The 20,956-nt window shown below is 42.3% G+C and overlaps 1 protein-coding gene across 2 annotated transcripts in view; it reads right to left on the bottom strand.

Moving 5' to 3' along the window:
• Positions 1 to 544: 544 nt before the first annotated feature.
• The window catches only part of CAPN9 (calpain 9), a 22,647-nt gene continuing 2,235 nt past the window's right edge, over positions 545 to 20,956 (bottom strand). Inside the window, exons 2-20 of one of the 2 annotated variants that reach the window (XM_021527200.3) lie at positions 17,932 to 18,001; positions 17,394 to 17,512; positions 16,655 to 16,788; positions 16,133 to 16,301; positions 15,541 to 15,624; positions 15,209 to 15,294; positions 13,362 to 13,439; positions 12,366 to 12,526; positions 11,418 to 11,575; positions 10,583 to 10,791; positions 9,882 to 9,918; positions 8,679 to 8,759; positions 8,103 to 8,160; positions 7,482 to 7,546; positions 5,095 to 5,163; positions 3,622 to 3,700; positions 2,857 to 2,973; positions 1,777 to 1,835; positions 545 to 973 (exon numbers count right to left, since the gene is read on the bottom strand). In XM_021527200.3, coding sequence (XP_021382875.3) covers positions 947 to 973; positions 1,777 to 1,835; positions 2,857 to 2,973; positions 3,622 to 3,700; positions 5,095 to 5,163; positions 7,482 to 7,546; positions 8,103 to 8,160; positions 8,679 to 8,759; positions 9,882 to 9,918; positions 10,583 to 10,791; positions 11,418 to 11,575; positions 12,366 to 12,526; positions 13,362 to 13,439; positions 15,209 to 15,294; positions 15,541 to 15,624; positions 16,133 to 16,301; positions 16,655 to 16,788; positions 17,394 to 17,512; positions 17,932 to 18,001 — 1,860 coding nt within the window. In that variant the 3' untranslated portion in view covers positions 545 to 946. Of the gene's footprint in view, positions 974 to 1,776; positions 1,836 to 2,856; positions 2,974 to 3,621; positions 3,701 to 5,094; positions 5,164 to 7,481; positions 7,547 to 8,102; positions 8,161 to 8,678; positions 8,760 to 9,881; positions 9,919 to 10,582; positions 10,792 to 11,417; positions 11,576 to 12,365; positions 12,527 to 13,361; positions 13,440 to 15,208; positions 15,295 to 15,540; positions 15,625 to 16,132; positions 16,302 to 16,654; positions 16,789 to 17,393; positions 17,513 to 17,931; positions 18,002 to 20,956 lie in introns of those variants that run through there. The other variant, XR_014954306.1, reaches the window with a different exon arrangement.

Here is a 20,956-nt window from a genome sequence, read left to right as displayed (position 1 = left end):
GTGTAAGTCACAAATGCAAAATAGCATCTGCAGAGATCAAGACCTTACTGAGGGGTACATTTAGTTAATCTAAAATTATTACAGTTGTTCTTCTGGAGCATGGCTGGTGTGGGACACAATCTTAGATTGTCTGGAGGAAAAGGGCCCCATGCAAGCGCTCTGTCTCAGAGGTCACGTGTTTCTCTGAAAATGATGACAAACTGTGTGCAACTCTGCAGAGATAAGCCTATGGGATACTCACTGGCTACACAGCAAAATGTGAAGCAGAGGAATTTTGTTGGTAGCAGAGAGAGGAGCAGGGAAATGTGAGATGCAATAATTCTTCCCTAAAGCACACCTGTGATGAATGTCAAGCCTTAGCTTAACCATCCTTATAAGGACCCCTGGACCTGGGACCACAACTATTAAGAAGTGACTTTTCATCCACACAGTCCCTAGTCTTTCTTTGTCCACAGTTCACCAGACTGCAATCCATGTGGCTAGGACAGGGTACTTGCCATGTAGCCGCACATTATGCCCGGAAATAAATTCCAAACAGAACAAGTTTTATGTAACCTTGTATTTTCAAAAGCCCCTTACAGTAATCAGTAGCCAAGCAGCAATAAAGACTTTTAATCACTGTAGTCTGTGCTATGCTGAAAATAAACACAATTCTATTTCATAAGAACCTGTGGTCATTCAGGAACAACAGTTTAAGCCTGCCTGAGAGGCATATGTGCTCCATCCAAATGCTCAGTGCCAAACCCAGTACTAGGCTCTACCAAAAACACATTATCTGACACTTTAACTCATCCACAGGGATGGAGAACAGAAAGGGGGGCAGCATGCATGTTTCTCTGCAGGAAATCTCCTGTTGAAGGTTGCATGGGAAGGAGACTTCAGGTCTTGAGGCAAAAGTCTCAGCAGCGAAGTCGCAAGAAACTCCTGGCATCCAAATCAGATTTCTTCAGATGTTCATTGCCAGGTTGATAAACTAGTATCAGAAAAAGATCAACTTTACAATTAAGTTTTTCAGGCCCTTCTCCCTCGCCATGTCTTTCCCCAAATGAGAGCCATTCCAAAGCAGTGCTTTGCTCTGAATTGACCCCAGGCAGGAAAAAGGACCTATGCTCACTTGGCTTTTACATCCTGTCATTAAGGAGAGACCTCAGCTAGCAGGAAGGAATAAGGCAAAGCACTACATGCTGGAAACAGCAGTTATTTTATTTGCATCCCAGCCGTCCACATTCGTTCCCACATTTCTTTTCCCTGGGAATTCATTGTGCTTCACCCCAGGAAGCTTTGGCTTAGTGTGAAATGAGAGATGGCTCAAAGCAACAGGGAGACAAGGAGAGCACAAGAAAACAAGAAACCTTTGCTGAAGATTTTGAGAAGCAAATGATAGACATGCACAGGCGAGGGTGATCTGAATTCCTGGGGGATTCAGGGGGAGTGAAAGACCCCCGCCCCATTCCCATCTGCTCCTTCCTCTTTCCCCCACTGAAACCTGGCACCCAAGGAAGGAAAAAAAGCAAAGAAACTAGAAAGGGGCATGGGAATCTGTCAATATGCCACAGGGCAAGGAAGGAAATAAGGAAATAGCATGGCGGAGATGTAATCAGTGTGTGGGCTGTAGTGGGCTGTAAAAGTCCAGCTGTGGTGAAACCTATAGCAGATACCCCACTGCATTCTCATGGACACCTGAAGTGTCATGCAGAAATACTCCAGCTCACAGAAGAGGACAAAGCTCTAGAGAAACCCATCACTTTGTCAATGTTTATGAATCTGTGCTCATACCTCGCCTATATTCAGGTTAATGAACTCCTTGTTTTTCACACTCAGTGCTTGGAATACTCCTGAAATAAGAAAGGGACAGCAGTGCTATAAATACACCTCATTTGTATTCACACACGAGCTCTCCCACCCACAACGATGGACGAGTGGCCATGCCAAGGCCTGGTGCAAAGGCAGATTGCTTAGGATTGCTTGGTGGTGGCAGCTCCTCTGACAAAGCAAAGACCTTGCAAGAGGAAATGTCTTGCTGACTTAAGGCCTTTATGCAAGGCTCTCTTCAGGACTTGTCTGGAAAAGATTTCCTGAATCTGCTAAACAGTCAGATTTGGAGTACACTCTGAAATCAAACCAAGCAATTTGCATTTCTTTATATATCTTATTTAACTTCTATCTCTCAGAAATGTAATAATTCTATTGCTACAGTCAAGCCAGAAAGTAAAGAGAAGAACAAAACCAAAAAAAATCAGTGAAAAAAGTTGATTTTTCTTCTCATAGAGTGAGTGGAGTTTTATTTGAATTTGCAGCCACACTAATGATAACTTAATCTAGCCATTTATGCAGCCTTTTAACCTATCTCTACTGCTGCTTTGTAATGAGAGTGACCCTGTGCCAGAAGTGAACTGAGACCTTGGGTGCTTTGATGTACAGGGAACCGCACATGAAGCCAAAATGGAACATGTCGTGTAAAAGGTACAGGAGATACCTGCCCAAGTACATGCCAATTTTCTCTTTCCATGAGGCACAAGTAATATTTGAACCTTGAACTTGTGTGATCCCAAATAAAGCTCCTGGGTAAGCCACAAGAAGGGTTACAACATGGACTTTACCAGCATTCTTCACATGCCTTCAACATTGCTGCAGAGTTTATGTAGCAAGCTCTATTCACATGGGGAAATTTTCCATTGGCAGCAGAACATTTTTCACGTTACAGGAGAAAAGCCATCTTACATGCAAATGCTAAACACAGCTCCTTTCTGTTGGCCTTGTACTCAATCTCAGATATTGTGCAACATGCTCAACAGATGAAAGCAGAACAATTTCTTTTTCAAAGGGGATGAAATTCCAGAGGAAGAAGATACTCACGACTCGCATTCTCCAGGCGTATTAGGCAGTTCAGAAAATCATCAAATTCAATCTGGAACTGCTCATCAGAGTATCGGAGGACAATCAGTTGCAGCAGGTAATTGTTGAGCTGGTATCCTTCCCAAACACACACACAAAAAAAGTGAGCAACCTCACATGTCAGGGGGAATCTACAGATGTCTATTAACTAATCTTGAAAAACACTTAATGGGAGGATACTCGGTGTCACACATCTGTCCAGAAAGAGATCTAACCACAAAGTTCCTTAAATCTGCAATGAATAACAAACTCTGAACAGGAAATTTTTCAGGCACTGCAGATCCTAGTCCATGCACACTATGATGTATGAGAGACCATTCTGTCTTCTTGAATTTGGAGGGGTTTCTGCAAAATTATCTGCTTTAATAAAAATAAGTTGTGATTAAATGCTAATGCAGTGATTTCTCTTCATAGCAGCTTACTCGCTATTCCTTCAACCCTTGAATGCAGATGGACTCTGAATTGGCCTGTTTCAAGGTCTAACCCTACACATGTGCAGTCCTGTTGAATTTAACAGAGCTCAATAAAATATAGAGATTGCTCTGCCTGCCCTTCAATACTGAGGGTAACTGGGGCAAAGTTCCCCTATTCAATGTGCCCAGTTTCTCTCTGGGGTTTAGATCTCCTTCCTGTTCAGGAGTAACTGGACTGTGTACTTGATTGTCCTGTTCACTCACGCTGATCTACCCAACAGGTTTAGCAGATAAAGTGCAGTGCTTGTCTTACCTGCAGCTTTGAGAGCACCACGAAGCTCATAAGAGGACATGCAGCCAGATTTATCAAAGTCAAATTGAAGAAAGATACTCTGTTATGAAAGGAGCACACAGAAAGCTCAGTACTAACATATGAAAGGGAGCACAGATACAGCACAGAAAGGCAAGGTGTTTATTTCCAACTGCATAGCATAAGCACTTAAGAAAGCTGACAAGACTTTGGTCTAGATCCAGTCTGATTTTATAATGGAGAGCAAATCTTGGTCCCAATTCTTTTTATCATATGGACAGGTTGTTCTGACTTAAACAAGTACTGCCAAATCCAAGCATTTTAAAAAAAATGAGTTGCTCTTCATTAAAAATGTCATGATTTTTTAAAAAGTGATTTTAACTAGAAAGATGTATTGTTTTTCTTTTAACTCTTAACTGACACATTCTCTTAATCTTCCTTTATGCTTTTTTCTGTAGTTCTGAACACTAGAGACAAATTTTAACATGATGTCACTTAATAATATCACTTATTCATCTGCGTCTAAGTATAAAAGACCTGAATAGCCACATTCATGGTATAACCAAGAGAACTGGTCAAAACAGTTTGTGGTTTGACCTATATATTAAGCAATTTGCAAGCTGGAGTTAAATTCCATCCTTTTATTGAGATGGCAAATATGACTCTCCTTTGGAATATGAGTTATTTGGAGCTGTCATCACATTCAGCTTAAAATTTTCCAGCAAATATATGTGCAAATCAGAGCACAAGGATTTCTCAAGACCCTTGCTGAAACACAATATATCCTTTGTTAAAAGGGATGTGGCATTAGTACCCAGAAAAAGTGTTGTCCATTTTTGATGGGCTAGACAAGAAGCAAAGAACTGCATATTTTGAATACTTTGGTGAAGCACAAATTCAGAAAAACCTATTAATGGCCATAAGGAAACAATTATAATGTCTTTTATTTGAATATTCAGTCTGTGATTGATTCTGCAAGCCTGCTTACTCTTACTGCCATATACAGTGGCAGGGAAATGTGTTTAAAATTAGAATCGGCACTTTCCCAGACTTCAGTACAGTTGATTCCTGAGAGATCAGTAATGAAAATGTAGGGACTTAGGAAATTATTGTTTCCTACTAGTCATGAATCATCACTTTCTTCTTCTGTACAACAGCAGTTATGGAAACTCCTTAAGTTTCCTTTTGATTGGCTTGCTTATTAGTGTTCATTGCATTCTTTATCCCAAACAGAGTTGATTAGCTTACAAAAATCTCAGTTATTTCCAGAAAACCATTATAGTTTATCATCATGGAAAGCTAAGAATGTCTTTGACTATCCAAAACAAACCCCATGCTTTTAAAACATTTGCTTTGTGTTAAAATTCACGGCTTGAACACACTCCTGTCTCCATTTTTGTCTGCATATGCCTAATAAACTGTTCAGGAAGTAACTAATGAAATGTAGGAAAAATTACAGTGGATAATGTCACCTACTATCCATTTCTTCAGTTTTTCCCAGAAAACTTTGAACTCACTGAATTCCAATTTCCCATTGCCACTGGTCTGGTAATATGAACTAAGGAAAAGGATTGTTACAATGAAAGTCCAAATTCAGTCTGAACTTATCAGAGTAGTTTCCTTAAGCAGAAAATGTTGACTGGAAAGCCTACAGTGCTGCTGAAACTGGCACTGGGATTTCTCAAAAGGTAGAGCTCCAGCAGTTACAGTCATGCCTGTGACTGTGATGCTGGAGGAACATTATGTGATATAAAAACACAGCTGAGCAATTCAGTCACTACACAAGGAAGAAAGATTATTCTAAGGCAAGAACAGTTCTGGATGTAAATGGGATATAAATGACTCAGAGAATTAAATTACCTGATTAAAACAAATTGCTACTGTACCCAAAGGAGTTAGTCAACCGATGTGCTGTTCAGTATTTTTATCTAGATCTGTCTGTTCTGTTGCAATGGCTCAACCAAAAATTCATGGGAGTAGTGGGATAAGACTGGAAAAATCTGGTCCTTATGGTCTGAAATAAATGCCTTTATAGCAGTTCTAGGAGGCAATTATTAGATCTGCCTGGCTTTCCCTCTGTCTGAAGCAAGGGACTTATTTCTCTGAGATATTGATGAACTAAGCACAGTACATTTCCAGGATGAGACACCTGCTCTGAAATGCTAAATAAGGAATAGTCCCATTCCCCTTCCCTTTTCCATCTTGCCAGGACAAAGCCCTTGCTCAGAGGGACACTGGCTCAGTGAGCATTCACAAAGGTCAAAACATGACAAGCGGGGTCTAGCTAACACCCGCTGTTATTTGAGCTGGTGACATTATTGAGGGCACCCACAGATCCCAAGGACAGTCTCTCTTCTGCAAAGGGCTTTTTTACCCAGCCAGGTTCTTCTTCCCAGGGTCATGAAGAACTCTGTCCCTGCTCCTCACCACCCCATGGTGACAGTTGCCAGGGAATTCAGTAGCATGTGACACAGAGGAGACTGTGCCAGCATTGACTTGGGTTTTCATTTTTATGGTTTTTATCCTCCATTGTGCTCCAAATAGCATGTCCAGAGTGGGATGATTGTGTCTGCATTCCTTGTGCTTCCAAAGCAAAGGAAGAGTTGTCTCCCCATTAATTCAAAACTATGCAGAGATTTGCTTGGAAGCATTGCAAATCATGGAAACTATTCAGTTGTATCCTAAATAGTAAACCTGGAACTGCTGCCATTCTCCAGGGTCAAGAGCAGGCCCTGGGTCTGTGTCAATACCATGTAAGGATGAGATGTGAACATGGACCAGCTCCCTACTGAGGCTTGGTTTTTAAGCAAGGAAATTTAGGACTGGTACTATTTCTCATTGCATGTGCAGGGTGACTAATCTGCATTGACTTTTAATATTATAAACTAGCTTTAACAGGATAAAGTTCTGTCTGCTTTTGTTTTCTCTAAATGTTTGAATGGATATTATCTCTGTCATGGACTGGAGCAACAAAGGCAAAAGATAAGAACATCTCAGCTGAACAAGCAAGACATCAACCAAACATTAGATACTTGCCTTGGTAGGACTGTTTTTTCTCATGTGTAACAAAACTGTTTATTGGAAAAACACACTGCAAAAGCAGCCCTACCTGAGGAGAAGCCATCCTAAGCAAACTCAGCAGGAACCAGAACTCTGCAAAGGACAAATCTGGTGGGGAAGCACCAGGGCTGTGATTCACCTCACCCAATGTCTGAGGAGTCGTTTAGCACCCCTCAGTTAGATAATCTAGAACAATTACACCACCCATTTTGCTATCTACAAAGGAAGTCTAGAAAGCTGGCTTAGATGTAGACACCTACACCACAAATGCCTAAATTTGGACAGACAACTCTCACCCACATGTCTGTTTCCTGGAGTCCCAGGAACTAGCTGAAAGACCAGATTTTCCAGTTTTTAAATGGATTGTCAAAAAAGAGCTTTGATGCCAGCAATTTTCACCACTGCTGTTCCTTAATTTCTGACCCATAACTTGCATGCACAACTCTATCTGGTGAATTTAGCCCCCCAGATAACACACTTTTCTTAAGTTTTATAGGTCTCTTTCAAATAAACAACAGCTTGAAAAATGCACTGTTCTCTTCAGAAGTAGCTTGAGATTTACTTCTAAAGGTAGTCAGCATTAAAGCATCTGCCTCTAAGTCTGCAATATAAAACAGTTTGTGCTGAAACTCCTAACCCTAAATTTCTAAAATAAAAATCAGGACAAAACAGTCATGTATTTTTGTTTTCTTTGGGTAGTGATCTGCCATGACATTACCAAATCCATTTCTGACATCCATAATATATAGTGTCATGGACAATTATATTCATTCTTCATTTAGCCTCCTTATTTGAAAGGATACATCCATAAGAGAAATGATATTTCGGCATGAAATGAGACTTAAGTTCTTGAATTTTATGTTCTTTGCTGAAAAAGAACAATACAAAAGAAATCATGGGCAAAGTAGTCTTTTATAAGCAGAAAGGAAAAAATAGGACTAATGAACACAGATAGCTGACTCTCAGTCCTCATTGTGGGAGTGCTGTGAACTGGAAGATGAAGGCAGCTCTCACCACAGAGAAGTCTCAGTCCAGACAGAAGACGCATTTACTGGAGACATGACAGGAAATACTGTCCTTGATTTGTAAATCAGAAGATGAGGTTCAGGGAGTGACAGATTTCCTACTGTACAAAGGGCCTGTAGCAGGATCATGAGCTACATCCGGGTCTTAAAAGTCCCATTCTAGTGCTTCTTTTATCACAGCAGTGTGGCAGTGCAATGGAGAGCTGGCCTTGCTGATCCACTCACATGGACCATGATGGAGGCAGGGCAAGCTTGTGGTTAGATCATGAACCAAGTGCTTTCCTCTGCCCTCACTGGCTCAAGGACACCAAGTTGGGGTTGTAAGAGAGCCTTGAATTTTCTGTATGTTAATTAATTAAATGGCAGATTCTATAAAGTTATATACAACCCTTAACTTACTTTTTTTTAATACAGCATTCAGAACATATTCAAGCTCTTCTGCAGATATCTCCATGTCCTGCAGAAAAAAAAAAAAAGGGAAGCATCTGTTACTTGAATTTTTCTGTAATCAGACATACCAAAAACCTTAGAAAACACAAACATCACTCATCTGTACTTTACTGTAAACCAGCAAAAGAGAACCATACAAAACCCAGAAAAAGCTACAAATTTAGGGGCTGGGAAAATACAGGAGTGCTGCTGTTCATAAGTGTGTCTGAAGGAGATCTCAAGGGAGAGCTATTGATGCAAAGAAAACTCAACTGCAACTGAACATTAAACCAGGCAGGCTCCTTCAGAGCTTGAGTTCAAGCTTAGGTCCTCAAGCTTCGGTCCTCTTGCTTGCTCACCAGGGACTGCATCCTTATCCATCGAGCCACAAGGCATGGTGACATCTGGTGCCCAAACAACACACTACAACTAAGCATATTCCCAAAATATTTTGGGTTTGTTTCATGCATCCATGGCCCTGTATAGGAGTGGAAGCGTTTCCCCTCTTTTTACATCTTGCTCTAACCCAAAGCATTTTGCACTCACCTTTCCTGAAATCTGCTCAAACAATGCCCGGAATTGCTTTTCTTCTTCAGTTTCTTGTGGGCTTGGGGTTGGATGTAGAGGCTGCAACACCAATCACACAAGTCCTTATGAGAATTGTAAAACATGACATTTCTCCTGCAAATAGCCCCTCTGTGCACACCGGACCAGTGTACATCTTAAAATAAGGGTACATATGCTTCTAAACTCCACCAGATCTGAGGCCTCCCAGCTACCTCTATGCCCAAGGGGAGTCTCACTCTCTCATTCCCTTCACCTGAGCAAGTGCATAGTGTGCCATGGCCTTGGTAAAAACCAAGAGCACCCATCCTGGAAAACACCTCTCTCTCCTCTCATCCCACCCTGCACCATTCTGTTTCCCTGGGCCACCAACAACCACAGTGCTGTTGAGTTCTCTCCCATGGCATCATCCTGGGACCTTTTTGAGAGTAGCAGCCAGAGGTGGCTGCACTTCAGCATATTACCCAGCACAGATTTATTTTTCTATAGAACATGGCCCTGAGATCACGGAAATGAAGATGTCATTGTTCACTGGGTCCCTGGAGAAGAGTTTTACTAAAGAGGGACAAATTAGATCTTGGCTTAGCTTGTTTCCATGGAAAGGTACACCACAATTAATGGCTTATTTGCAGGGATACACTTAAACAGGAGCTGACTCAGACCCAGCTGCAATTAGTGCTCAGCAGGCAGGCCAAGCCATTTAAAAGCAAAAAGAATTCAATCATTTCAGTAGGCACGTGCATTTGTAAGCATTCTCTCTCAAGTCCCGCAGATACTGAGAAGTAAAATAAAGATATTTGTATACAAAATTAATGTAGGTCTATTAGACATTCTATTGCCTCTTATTTTTCACAATAAATAAAATTTTTAAATATGTAAACAGCCATGTGGCTCCCCAGTGCTAATGGGTGATGCTTTCACTGCACACGTGGTGGCTGACACCCACCTCTCGTGCTGGCTGGCACTGACTGCCTTCAAGGGAGTGTGAAGCATAATGATTATGATTTTGATTTTTACAGCTCTTTTACTACATTCAGCAGAGCTTAGCATTTCAGTAACATACACAAAGCTGGCAATTGTGTAACATTCCTGTGAAATGAACGTGGTTTTGCCAAAGACAGTAAAAGCAATGTGTGCCAGCTTCTGCTGAGCTATTATCTTGCTACTTTAATTCTGTAGACTTACCTCAGGAAGATCAATGGCAACACTTTCATCTAGATCCCTGGAGAAAACAAAACCTTATTTGGTATCTGAAGGTATTCAACATCTGCTTGGGATGGAAACTTGCTTGTTACCTTTTCCCCAGGTGAATGATAAAACAGGTTTTTTTTTTACTTAACAGGTTATGTTTAGCTAAAATTCATCAAACAATCAGACTTTTGCACTGTTTAAATTTTGGAATAAGCCCTTAGAACAGACATTAGGCAGGACTCAGGGAGGACACAGCTGTGCATGTCATCTGCTTAGGAATTCATCTCATGCTTTATTCATTATTCATTGTGAACACATTGTTTCCTCAGTATGCTTTTTTAACATAAAATTGTCTTTTGGACAAACTTTGTGAGGAAATAAACAGGAAGCAAACACTGCTGTATTCATAGAGACCCAGACAGTGCCAGCTAGCAACCCTTCCCTGTCAAACATCCAGCATATTCATCATGGCACACCCTATTTTCCCACCTTCTCAACTCCTCTCAAAAGTAAGTCATGTTTAGCAAAAATGTAAAAACAAACAAGTACAAATAAAAAAACCAGACATGATCAAGAACTTGCCATGCTGGGTCTCTGCTGCAGAGCTGGGTTCCTGGCAGCCACGCTCTCCCCAGCAGACAACAACTACACGTTCAGGGGAGCACTGGAGGGCCCAAAGCTTGCTCCTGACTTACTCAGTGATGGCCTTCTTCTCAGAGAAGATCCTCAGGCAGAAATCTGCCTCCTGGTGCGGCTCAAATGTGGTCGGAATAAGAATGTAATCGCCCGGTGGCAGCTTGAATCGGTGCGATACTTCCCTTAAATTTATGTAGGTTTTGCTCCTGGCCTTGGAGGGGTGGTACCTGAAGAAGTCTTTGCCCAAGTGTCCATCTCTGCCCGGGCTCTAGGAAGGGAAAAAAAGTCAGTGCTGCACTGGCCAGGGTGTGCTGAAAGCCATTCTCCCCCCTTTCCTAATCACAGAGACAAATCCTGCCTGGCACAAGTGTCACCCCAGGCTGTGATCCTGACTCATTCCCTCTCCCACGTGCTTACAGCAACTGAGCTCCCACCTTATGGCAAGGACCCATGACCACTGTCCTTTCCCACCCAGACGGCAATTTCAGAGTACTCTGGGACATTGTCTTCCTACTTAAACATGCCCTGCCATCAAACACCACCATTCCAGACAGGGTGTCACAGAGCAGTCACTCGAGGACAGGCATCTGTGTGTAATATGCCCCAGGAGGCTCAGAAGAAGCAATATCCCCTCTCCCTAAGCCAGGCAGGGGGTGACAGAATCATGGGGCTGAGGGATCTGTCCTAGGAACCCATGGCACCCTGGGGACTCCTAAATTCTCCTCTGAGAGGACTCCATCCTCCACAGGCCTTGATGTAACCATTAGGTTACTTACTAAAGGTTATTTTAGGTGCAAGGGCCCCAGAAAAGGGGCAGGGATACAAACCCAAAGAAAGTTCCAAACACCTACAATGTAGCTCCTGTGTTCCTGTGCTGTAGAAGCAAAGGAGTACCTCATAAATAGAGTAGCCAATGGTCAGCATTTCAGCTCCGAGCTTCTTGAGTTTACGGCGACCCTTTTGCATCAGTGCTGCTATGAATGTGCAGTCATCTTGTCCATCGTCCTTCTCTGTCAAATGCAGCTTGATTTGTGGATTTGTCCAGAAAGTCTCTGCCAATGTAAGGAACACCAGAGAGTTTCTTGACTGAATAAACCACCACTATTACTACTAAAATACCCCAACCAAACCAAAAAAAGGTAATAAAGATGAGGTTTCACTCAGTTTTTCCATTAATCATTATACTTCTTTCCACTAAGCTTTGCAAAAAATAAGCCAAATCCCAAAGTCCTTCATGGAACTAGGTGTAGAAAAGATTTTAGGCCTTGTGCCTTATTAAGTTACCATGGTTCAAATGAGGTTGTCAGATGAAATTTTGTTAAAATTACATAGCTACCATGATCCCATAGTGCTGGTGCCAGTCTGCACTAACAATTTGGATCCATGACACAGCTTCAGAGGCACATAAACTTGCTGGCTGATCTGGGCTTTTTGTCTCATTTTACACTTGCTGCTGCAGTCTAACTGGCTTATTTGAATCGATTCCTGCTCATGCAAACATCATTAAGAGATAAATCAGATACAATGAGCCTGAGAGCAAAACAACCAAAATCTTTAACCTCAAAGTCTCAAGTGGGGCCATATGACCATTTATCGCTTTGTTCATTGCTGGTTTGTTCATTCAAAAAAAACCAATCACAGAAAAGTCTTATCTTTTAAATACACCACTCTTAAACCACACAGTTGTTTGAGTTTCCTCATTTGTCCCTTTAGCTGGTTCTTGTCAGCTGAACTGTCCTGCATCCACAGCTCTGGCTACAGAGCTCCTCTCTAAAGAGCTATAGCTGAGGGCGGGTAAGATTTCAGTGCCTGCTTCTCATTTTCAAGCTGGTATGTACTTACCTAGAAAATTTCTACATCCTCCTGCGGTGGCCCCCCGGACCCAGCTGCCTTGGTGGATGGTCACTTCCCATTTGTGGGCAGTGCTGTCTTCCAGGGCATCTGGAGTCAGGTTGCAGATCTCAACTTTGTCAAAATGCACTTTGAAGTCTTCAAACTTCATCCTGAGTAAAAAATGTGGTAAGGAACAGGCAACCATTCATTTTTGGAAGGATGCCCAGCAGAAGTATTTATCCCCCCCAGAGCCCCAGAGCCCCAGAGCCAGATCACCAGTTCATGGAGAGTAGTTTTGGTGACCATGGATATATGCCAGTGTACATCAGGAGAGCAACTAGCTTTCACTCACTGTGATGTAAAGCACAGCCATCCTTGTCTGCATCTCATTCTGACACAGCACAGTTGATATGGGGAGGGGATCACGTGCAAGTCAGTCATCTGCTCTGTCTGAGATCATGAATTTGGTATGGAGAACACTTCACACCTCTAAAGCAATTTCCACCTGTTGCCTTCTTTTTTTCTTCTCTTTTCATTTCACTTAATTTCATTTAATTTCTTCAAATTTTCCACAATTTCACACATATCTTGGTGCTCTTTTACTTCATGCAACCAGTAGTATTGCTTCTCAGGACTCATTCTCTCCCAAGTGATGCCCAGTGATACAGTCACCATCATAGGTGATACAGTGCCATACAATGCTCCCTTCTGTATATCCTGCCTTTGTTCATGGGAAGGCTTTAAAGGGTGTTACATTCATGGGAGATGCACAGTATTTGAAATAGCAGTGCCACTAACTAAACTGATTTGAGGGCTTTTGTTATTAAAACAGATAACAAAGGGAGACACATGAAACACAGAAAACAAAGGGACCATTCTACCTGCCCTCTCTTAGGCAGAAACTTAGAATTTAATCACACAAAGGCTTCTTCCTTGTTGCTTGTTCTGGCCACTTGCACCTTGATTTCTGATGAGAGTCCCACACTTTAAGAACCTGTGTCTTACCAGAACTCTCCATCATCCCGTGCTGCCTGAGACAGGCGTCTCTGTTCCGATGGGCTGACTGAGCGCCACTCTGCAGAGCTACAGGAAAACAAAACCAAGCTTTACTACAGGCATGTGGCTCAGAATGACTGGCTTGATGTAACAGCAGGCTGTTCTTCTCTCACATGTGTTTTATTTGTGCAGCTTACACAAACACAATTGCATTTAAGATGTTTCCTGATCCCACTGGCACTCATGGTTGCAGAGACCAAATTAATGCAGCCAAAAAGCAGCACCAGGCCAAAGATCCCAAAGCTGTTCCAGAGTGGTCTTAAAATGCGTTATTGACACTGGGACTGATCTCAGTGTTTGGGTTGGAAATAATAGGGCTATTGGTAAACCTCAAGATGTTGGTAAGTAAACACTCTCCTTGAATCTGTATTCCATCTGTAGCACCATCATCTTTTTCACTCTTGCTAATTTAGGGCCAGATGTTTGTTTCAAAATTGAGTCAATGGGAACTGATTAGGTTCCTTCCCCTGCACAGAGAGAGTCAGTGGAGTAACTGGGGCCCCAGTTAAGTCTTTGCTTCCTTTTCATGCACCCTTTTTGCTCTAGCTGTAGCATATAGAAACCAAACAAACACCTGATAAAGCTTTTCAGGAAACCTGGAAGTGCACTACTGTATTTCCAATTTGACATAATAAACTTAGGGAGTAGAAGGCACCTTGTGTTGTTTTTAATTCCAGCAACCATTGCAAAATGTTAATACAGGCTCCTGTATTGACCTGCAAGCCCCTCTTCATCCTGAGTTACAAAAAGCCTCCCAAGTGCAGAGTCAGAGCTCTGCTTTGCAGAGACAGTCTTTTTGATGAACAGCATAAACTGCCAGATGCCTGTCCTGATCATAACCTCTCCATCTTTTTCAGATTTAAGAACTCATTATACACATCAATTATCCATGTTTTTCTTCAAGATAAAGTATCTGAACTGATGTGGACATATTTAATTTACTTCTGAGCCATGATAAGAACAGGGAAATTTAAAGGAGTCCTACAAATGGTTACATGTCTCAGCAATATTAAAGGGCCAGGCAGGTTATGGTTCCTCTCCTCTGTGTCTATGTGAATGAAAAAAAAAAATCTCAGAAGAAAAAGTGAAACAAAAATGAAACTATGCCTATGTGCAAAAATACACTGAACAGTGCGTGTTGGAGAGGAATGTAGTGTTGCTTTTTTTTACCATGTATTTTTTTCATTTTGTATTGTTTGCACTTTGCTTACCTTTAGTAGTAAAACCTGACTGGTTCTCAGGCCAACTCTGCCTGTGTTTTGGGGTCCTTCCACAACTTTGGCATGGAGAGGGTGTCATTGAATGCCCATTTAATATTATTATGATATTACACCCAATGTGTTTAGAAACTCCAAACAAAGAACCCCCAAAATAAAGAGAGATGCAAGCTATTCAGAGAGGGTAATACATTGTCAGTTTCAGCTTATCTGTAGTAGGATGTTGGATGTTGTGTTACAAGTACTACAGCAACAGGCTTGTAAATATTTAACCAAAAATATCACACCAAATGTGTAACTTTTACAATTGGGAGTGTATTAATATTAACTTATTTATATTTGTACATGATTTCTGCTGATGCTAGGTATTGGGGGCTAAACAACCTCGACAGTGTCCCTGCATTGTGCTGCTTTGACAATGCTGAGGGGGAGATGCTGTAGGGCAGTAACACTGTTAGACACATGCAAACTCTTGGTTTAATTTCCCGTGGAGCAGCTGGGGCTGCAGGAAGCCAGCTATGGAGCAGAAGCTGGGATTTGGCCTTTGCGAGCCCAATGTGTAAGGGACAGTGCACCCACTTGTCACTCCAAGGGCCGTTCCACTCCACCTCTCCCCATGGGTTCCTTATCCTTATGAGCTGCACTTGCCGGCCCCTATAGCTCACCTGGGGGAGAAGAAAATAGAGAAAATATCAAGTGCCAGGATCTAGGTAGCAAGGCTTCTCCAGTGTACAGAAGCTGGTGTTAACATCTGGGCAAAAGGTGCAGAGTGCCACAGGAGATGTGGGAAGGAAAGTTGGATGGGAATTTGGACAACTTCCCCAGGATAACTTCCCCCATCATCTGAGGCTGAGGGGACACTCCCTTATCTTTTCCCCAGGTGTCTCCTTGCCCCGTGCTGCTGGACATACCTCCTCAATGCCAGTCACAGAGTACGCATGGCCTTTTACAAGGCCAAATGGGGTTCGGGCTTCTGACTCGGCAGCACTGCTGGTCTGGAATTGGAGAAAAAAAAATGAATTAACCTTTCTCTTCAGAGTGAGATCACAAGTGGTGCCACATGGTCCCTTCCAGGCTGACTCTTACTACAAGCAAGGAACTTGTCTTTCTGTTCAACCACAGTCCCCTTTTGGGAAAAAATATGGGGGTTGGTTTAAGTGTTGCTCACTCATAGCAAAAATTAGGTGGTTCCGGAGTGGAATTCCTCCTCTGCCCCTGTGATTTTTTTCAGCACCATCTACATTTTCAGGATCTCAATCTTTACTCTCATACTGAGATCACATGTTCACATGGTCTCATTTATTGTAAAAAGGCTTTGATGGACAGTGATGATGTGAAGGGCCCCATCAGCCAGCTGACTATCACACTGCCTAGTTCAATAAAATTTTAACTAGTCTTTGCAAGCAGCAAGCTTCATCAAGAGAAAAAGTGAAACTCAAACCAGAAAACACTGAACCCCAAAATTGAGGGTACCAAGAAATTGAGACCCCATTTCTTACTTACATCAATAGAACAGCCCACCATTGAGCATCTTTTCAGGGCTTTTTCTAGGATTTCATAGAAATTGTCAGGAGCCGCCTTAACATCATACATTTCTCCTATACCCCCAGTGAAATCCTCCATGGCCTCTATTGTACTGCCACCCTTCAGAGACTCGTAGCTGCCATTTAACCTGGAAAACACACACTGACTGTGAGAGTTGCTTTCAAGATATCCACGTTTGAGAGCTTTCTCGCACGTGTGTAGAATTGCAGCAATAGCACTGAAGTCAAAATAAGTACCCCAGAGTGTACCCAAGCAGTAGAATCAGGGTCATTCTGCTTCCCTTTTTAGTTGCATTTTTAATTCATCCATTTCTCCATATCTTTAAAGCCTGGGGGTGTTCTTTCTTAAGTGCCAGTTGTCAGGCTGGCAAGGGCAGTAGCAAAAGCTAGAAGCTGCTCACTAGAATTGTGAATACCATATGAACAAACTGTGAATAATGTATGTACAAGTAGCAAATTATGTATGTGCAGCGGGACTTACTTGGCATAGGCTTTCTCTAGTAAGGCACTCCAAAATTCATTGAGTTCAGCTGAGTGCAGGAAAACCAGGCGGCCCTTGAAGGTGGGTAATCGGTCATCAATCACAACATCCAGCCACTCGTTGTGCTGCCAAAACTGTTTAGAAAGGATGGTGCATGAGTTCACTGACAGCACAGCATTTCCTGAGAGCAGGATTATGGTGTCCCAGCATTTCTAATTGTAAGCTGGTGACAATCATAGGCTCAATTAGAAGACATGTAAATCATCTGTTCCTGCTCTGCCCTGCAAGGCTGCTCTCTAGGAAGGGTGATCTCTCTTGAGAAAACATTAAGACTAAATGTGTAGACTTGTACTGTAGCTCCTTGCCTGGATAATGTCAATCACATACCTACACCAGTGTTCACTGCATAATTCAAAACTCCTTTAGGGCACACGTGTGTTACAGATCCAGTTCCACTCCTTTAAGGACTTATATCCTAAGTAAGGTGTGTGTGTCCAGGAAAATGTGAAATTATTTCTAAAGCTATATATCTGTTTACAAAATAGGAGTGGCTGTGTTTGTGCCTGTATGAGGCTGATGTAGCCTTCTAGTTGTTTCTCAAAACATGAACAACAATGTAAGCTCAGAAATCCTTCTTTTTTCAGTGTCTCCTCTGCAGTACCTGTCAGCCTCACTGCAAAATACACCATGAAATGTAATGACAGAGATGTGTTCATTCTGTGACAGATGTCCACCTTACCCGGAAGTGAAATATTCCAGCATAATCTGGCCCAAAATTTTGATCCAGTGGCACCACTCTTGCTAGTGTTTTTTCATTCAGTGTGAGAGAAGCAATGGCTGCTAATAGCCAGCAGTCACCTGTGGATTGAGAGGGGGGAAAAAGGAGAAAAAGGGGCCAGAGGAGATGTTAGCTGCCACTTCCCCTGAAACCCAAAAGACAGCCTGCATGTCCCCAGAGAGGGTGTCCCTGCCTGGCGAGGGCAGACTGTGTTTCAGTCTGGAGGGGCTGGTACACAAAAGACTCCCTTGGGCTCACAGTACCCTCCAGTGAAGATCCTTCCTTGATCCTGAATCCCACTGCACCAAGATGGTCCCTGGCATGGATGGGTGAGAGCTATCCAGGAAGCAGCAGTGGGCCAGGCGAGCCTGGGCAGGACCTCCAGCTCCACTGCTCCCACCAGCTCAGGAGGGACAGCATCCCCTCCTCTGTGAGGACACTGCTGCTTCTCCCCACAGTGTGGAGACATGAACACATCCACCCAGGAGGAATCACTCACCAAGATCCCCTTGACAAATGTCAGTTCTGGTGGCTCCTCCAAGGATAAACTTAGGGTCTTTGACAATGTCCTGCAACAGTGAGACAGAAAAATTACTTAGAATTTCTAAGGAAAAATAGGAAAATATCATCATCACTCTGAACCAGAGTTGCAGCAGTGCTGACAAACCCTGTGTGCCACAGGGTACACAGAGCTGTATTATCCTGCAGCAGTGTTGCCATCACAAAGAACAAGATGGGGAATCCTTGCTAATTAATTACAGTGTAGAGCAATTAAAGAATCAACTATCCTTATTTTTTTCATAATTAGTTGGCTGCTAATGAAAGGCTGGCATTCTTTATTCATCTGTAGGCAATTGTTAAAATATCATAGCACAAACTCATCCAGAAGATTGATGTCAGGCTGCAGCCCTGATTAACAAGGCTTTTTGTTTTCTTGCTTTCCTCCAATGGCTGAAAAAAAAATAAAATTGGCAATTTACTTTTAACTAAACTAGTTATTTACTTGCATGTAATACCTGAAACATACAGTGTCTGACAACCATGAAACAATTTTGTCCTCAAAAAAACAAACAACAAAGACAGCTTCAGTCCTGCTAATTTTTAGGAGGAGCTAACACTACCCACCCCATGTGGTCAGAGGGAATGGGGCTCATGGTGGCATTACAACAATTCTCAAGCATTCATTAGACTGGTTAATTCAATTACTAGTACCATGGCTGGACAGAAAAATTATAGTGATAAACCAATAAATGTGGCAGGAATTCTTATCTTCTCCATTTCCCCATGAACTGTATTGAATGCAATTGATTGAACTGAATGGAAAAGGGGAGAGGAGAATATCTAATATATTACTGGAGGAATATGCCTGTAGTTAATCAGCCTGCTGTGATACATTATTGCAGACCCTGTGGCAGGAAGCAGATCCTTCTGCCTAAGTGGCAAATGAAATAAATTAATGGGGAGGGCGGGGGGAAATAGAAGAGCACATTCAGTCATTTAATCCTTGCATTTGCCTAGATTAAACTGAGTTGCTTTGCTTTGATATCACTGCTCTCTCACAGACCATAAAGCAGAATACTGATAGCTTTGTCCAGGTTCCTGCGCTCATTGCTGCAGCACCTGCTGCTGGAGCCAGGGCACTGCCCGCAGTGAGCCAGCACTGCTGCTGCGGAGCTCCCCCCGCAGAGGCAGGACCCAGGAGGAAGCTGCTTTGCACATTTCTTGTTTGCCTTTGCTGGGGAGGAGGTGGTGGCCAGGCTGTGCCTCAGGCACAGGTGCCCCGGGGAGGAGGTACCACAGAACACCATGTCCCCAGAGTGTGTGGAGCAAAGGGAAACAAACAGCAGCTCCTCCTTACCTGGCCCGCCTGCTTGTTAAATACACCCGGTCTCGTTGGGACTGGGCATGAGCAATAAAACCACAGCTCATTGCCCTTAGACATTGATACAGCGATGGCTGATAGAGTAGCTGATGTTCAACAGCACACTTTGTTTTAGCACCATTGCTCTCAGGAGATGTAATTCTCATTGCAACTAATGCATTTAGCTGTTACCAAGAAGCCCTGTGTGTTAGCAAGGGACAAGATAAAAAACCTTTCCATGGACATAGGTTTGATTCATGACTCATTGTTTATTACACATCTCTGTAACTCATACATGGGAAAATGTCTTCAACCTCCTGTGTCTAGAGGAATCAAAAATAATTTTAAAAAATCAATTAAAAGGAATTGAAAGGGTGTTGACTGGACTTGTGCCACATTCTCTGCTGAACAAAAGAGAGCACTCTACAGTTTTTGAGTAGGTGTTGCAAAAATAATATTAATTTTAAAAGGACTTTCAGGTGGTATAATAATATATCAGGACTTTCTGCATGCTAAAGGACAAAACCCAGCATTCACACACAGTATGCAGTAATTTAAGGATTCGCCTGCACAAAGATATTGCCTGGAAGTAGGAACATACAGTCTTCAGAGAGATGAAACATAGTGACCCGTGACTGTCCTATGCTGCATTAAAGCTGTGTTTCTTTAAACCCAAAAGAAAATAAATTGCATCCCAATGCCTGTCTTGCACTGGTAAAGGGGGTGCATAGAGACCTAAAGCACACTGGCAGTGAGATTGTTTAGGTGATTTCTGTGGTTACATTTCTCTGCCTGGTTCCAACCTGTCATACTGGTTGTCCATGGCTGTTCATACTAGGAATATTTCTTTCTTACTTCCTCCTGTAGACCATAGACTTATTTGAAATTGGTAAAACCCTTTTGTCTTTCCTTTTTGGGTTGGGTTTATTTCATTCTTCAATTTGTATGTCTACCTTTTCCAGTCACTGGGGGAAGGGAAGGAAAGGGAAAGGGAAAGGGAAAGGGAAAGGGAAAGGGAAAGGGAAAGGGAAAGGGAAAGGGAAAGGGAAAGGGAAAGGGAAAGGGAAAGGGAAAGGGAAAGGGAAAGGGAAAGGGAAAGGGAAAGGGAAAGGAAAGGAAAGGAAAGGAAAGGAAAGGAAAGGAAAGGAAAGGAAAGGAAAGGAAAGGAAAGGAAAGGAAAGGAAAGGAAAGGAAAGTCTTATGTTCTTCAGATTGTCCTAAAATTTTGATGAAGGACAGTTTGAATTTGTAATTAAAAAGGATTTAATAGGATTGCTAAACAAAATCACTAAATGTCTGAATCTTGGAGTACTTCACTTACGTAGAAAGTTAGATATTCATCTGATATATATCCATGTAGCTCACTAATTGCTGTGGGAGATTTACAGATTAGTGCTAGTTGATGGTCTTGCTCATGCTGCTACAAATATGCATATATGCAGATATATGTATGTCAAAGTAAGGAGAAAGCCTTCTCTACTCCCATTACTACAGATTAAATTCTATCAGATTGTAAATCAGAAGATTTGGATTATTTGTCCCTGCAATTACCCTCATGTACTGTGCTACACTTCAACCAAGCTACTGTAAAATACTGGTGGGAGAGGCAGTAAAAACCAGTCACCATGAAAAGAAGATGGAATGTAGATACAGTGCACAGAGG

This window comes from Lonchura striata, chromosome 3 (genome assembly GCF_050655825.1).
Source record: "Lonchura striata isolate lonStrDom1 chromosome 3, ASM5065582v1, whole genome shotgun sequence".
Taxonomy (NCBI): Eukaryota; Metazoa; Chordata; class Aves; order Passeriformes; family Estrildidae; genus Lonchura; species Lonchura striata.
This window is presented reverse-complemented; position numbering and strand designations above follow the sequence as displayed.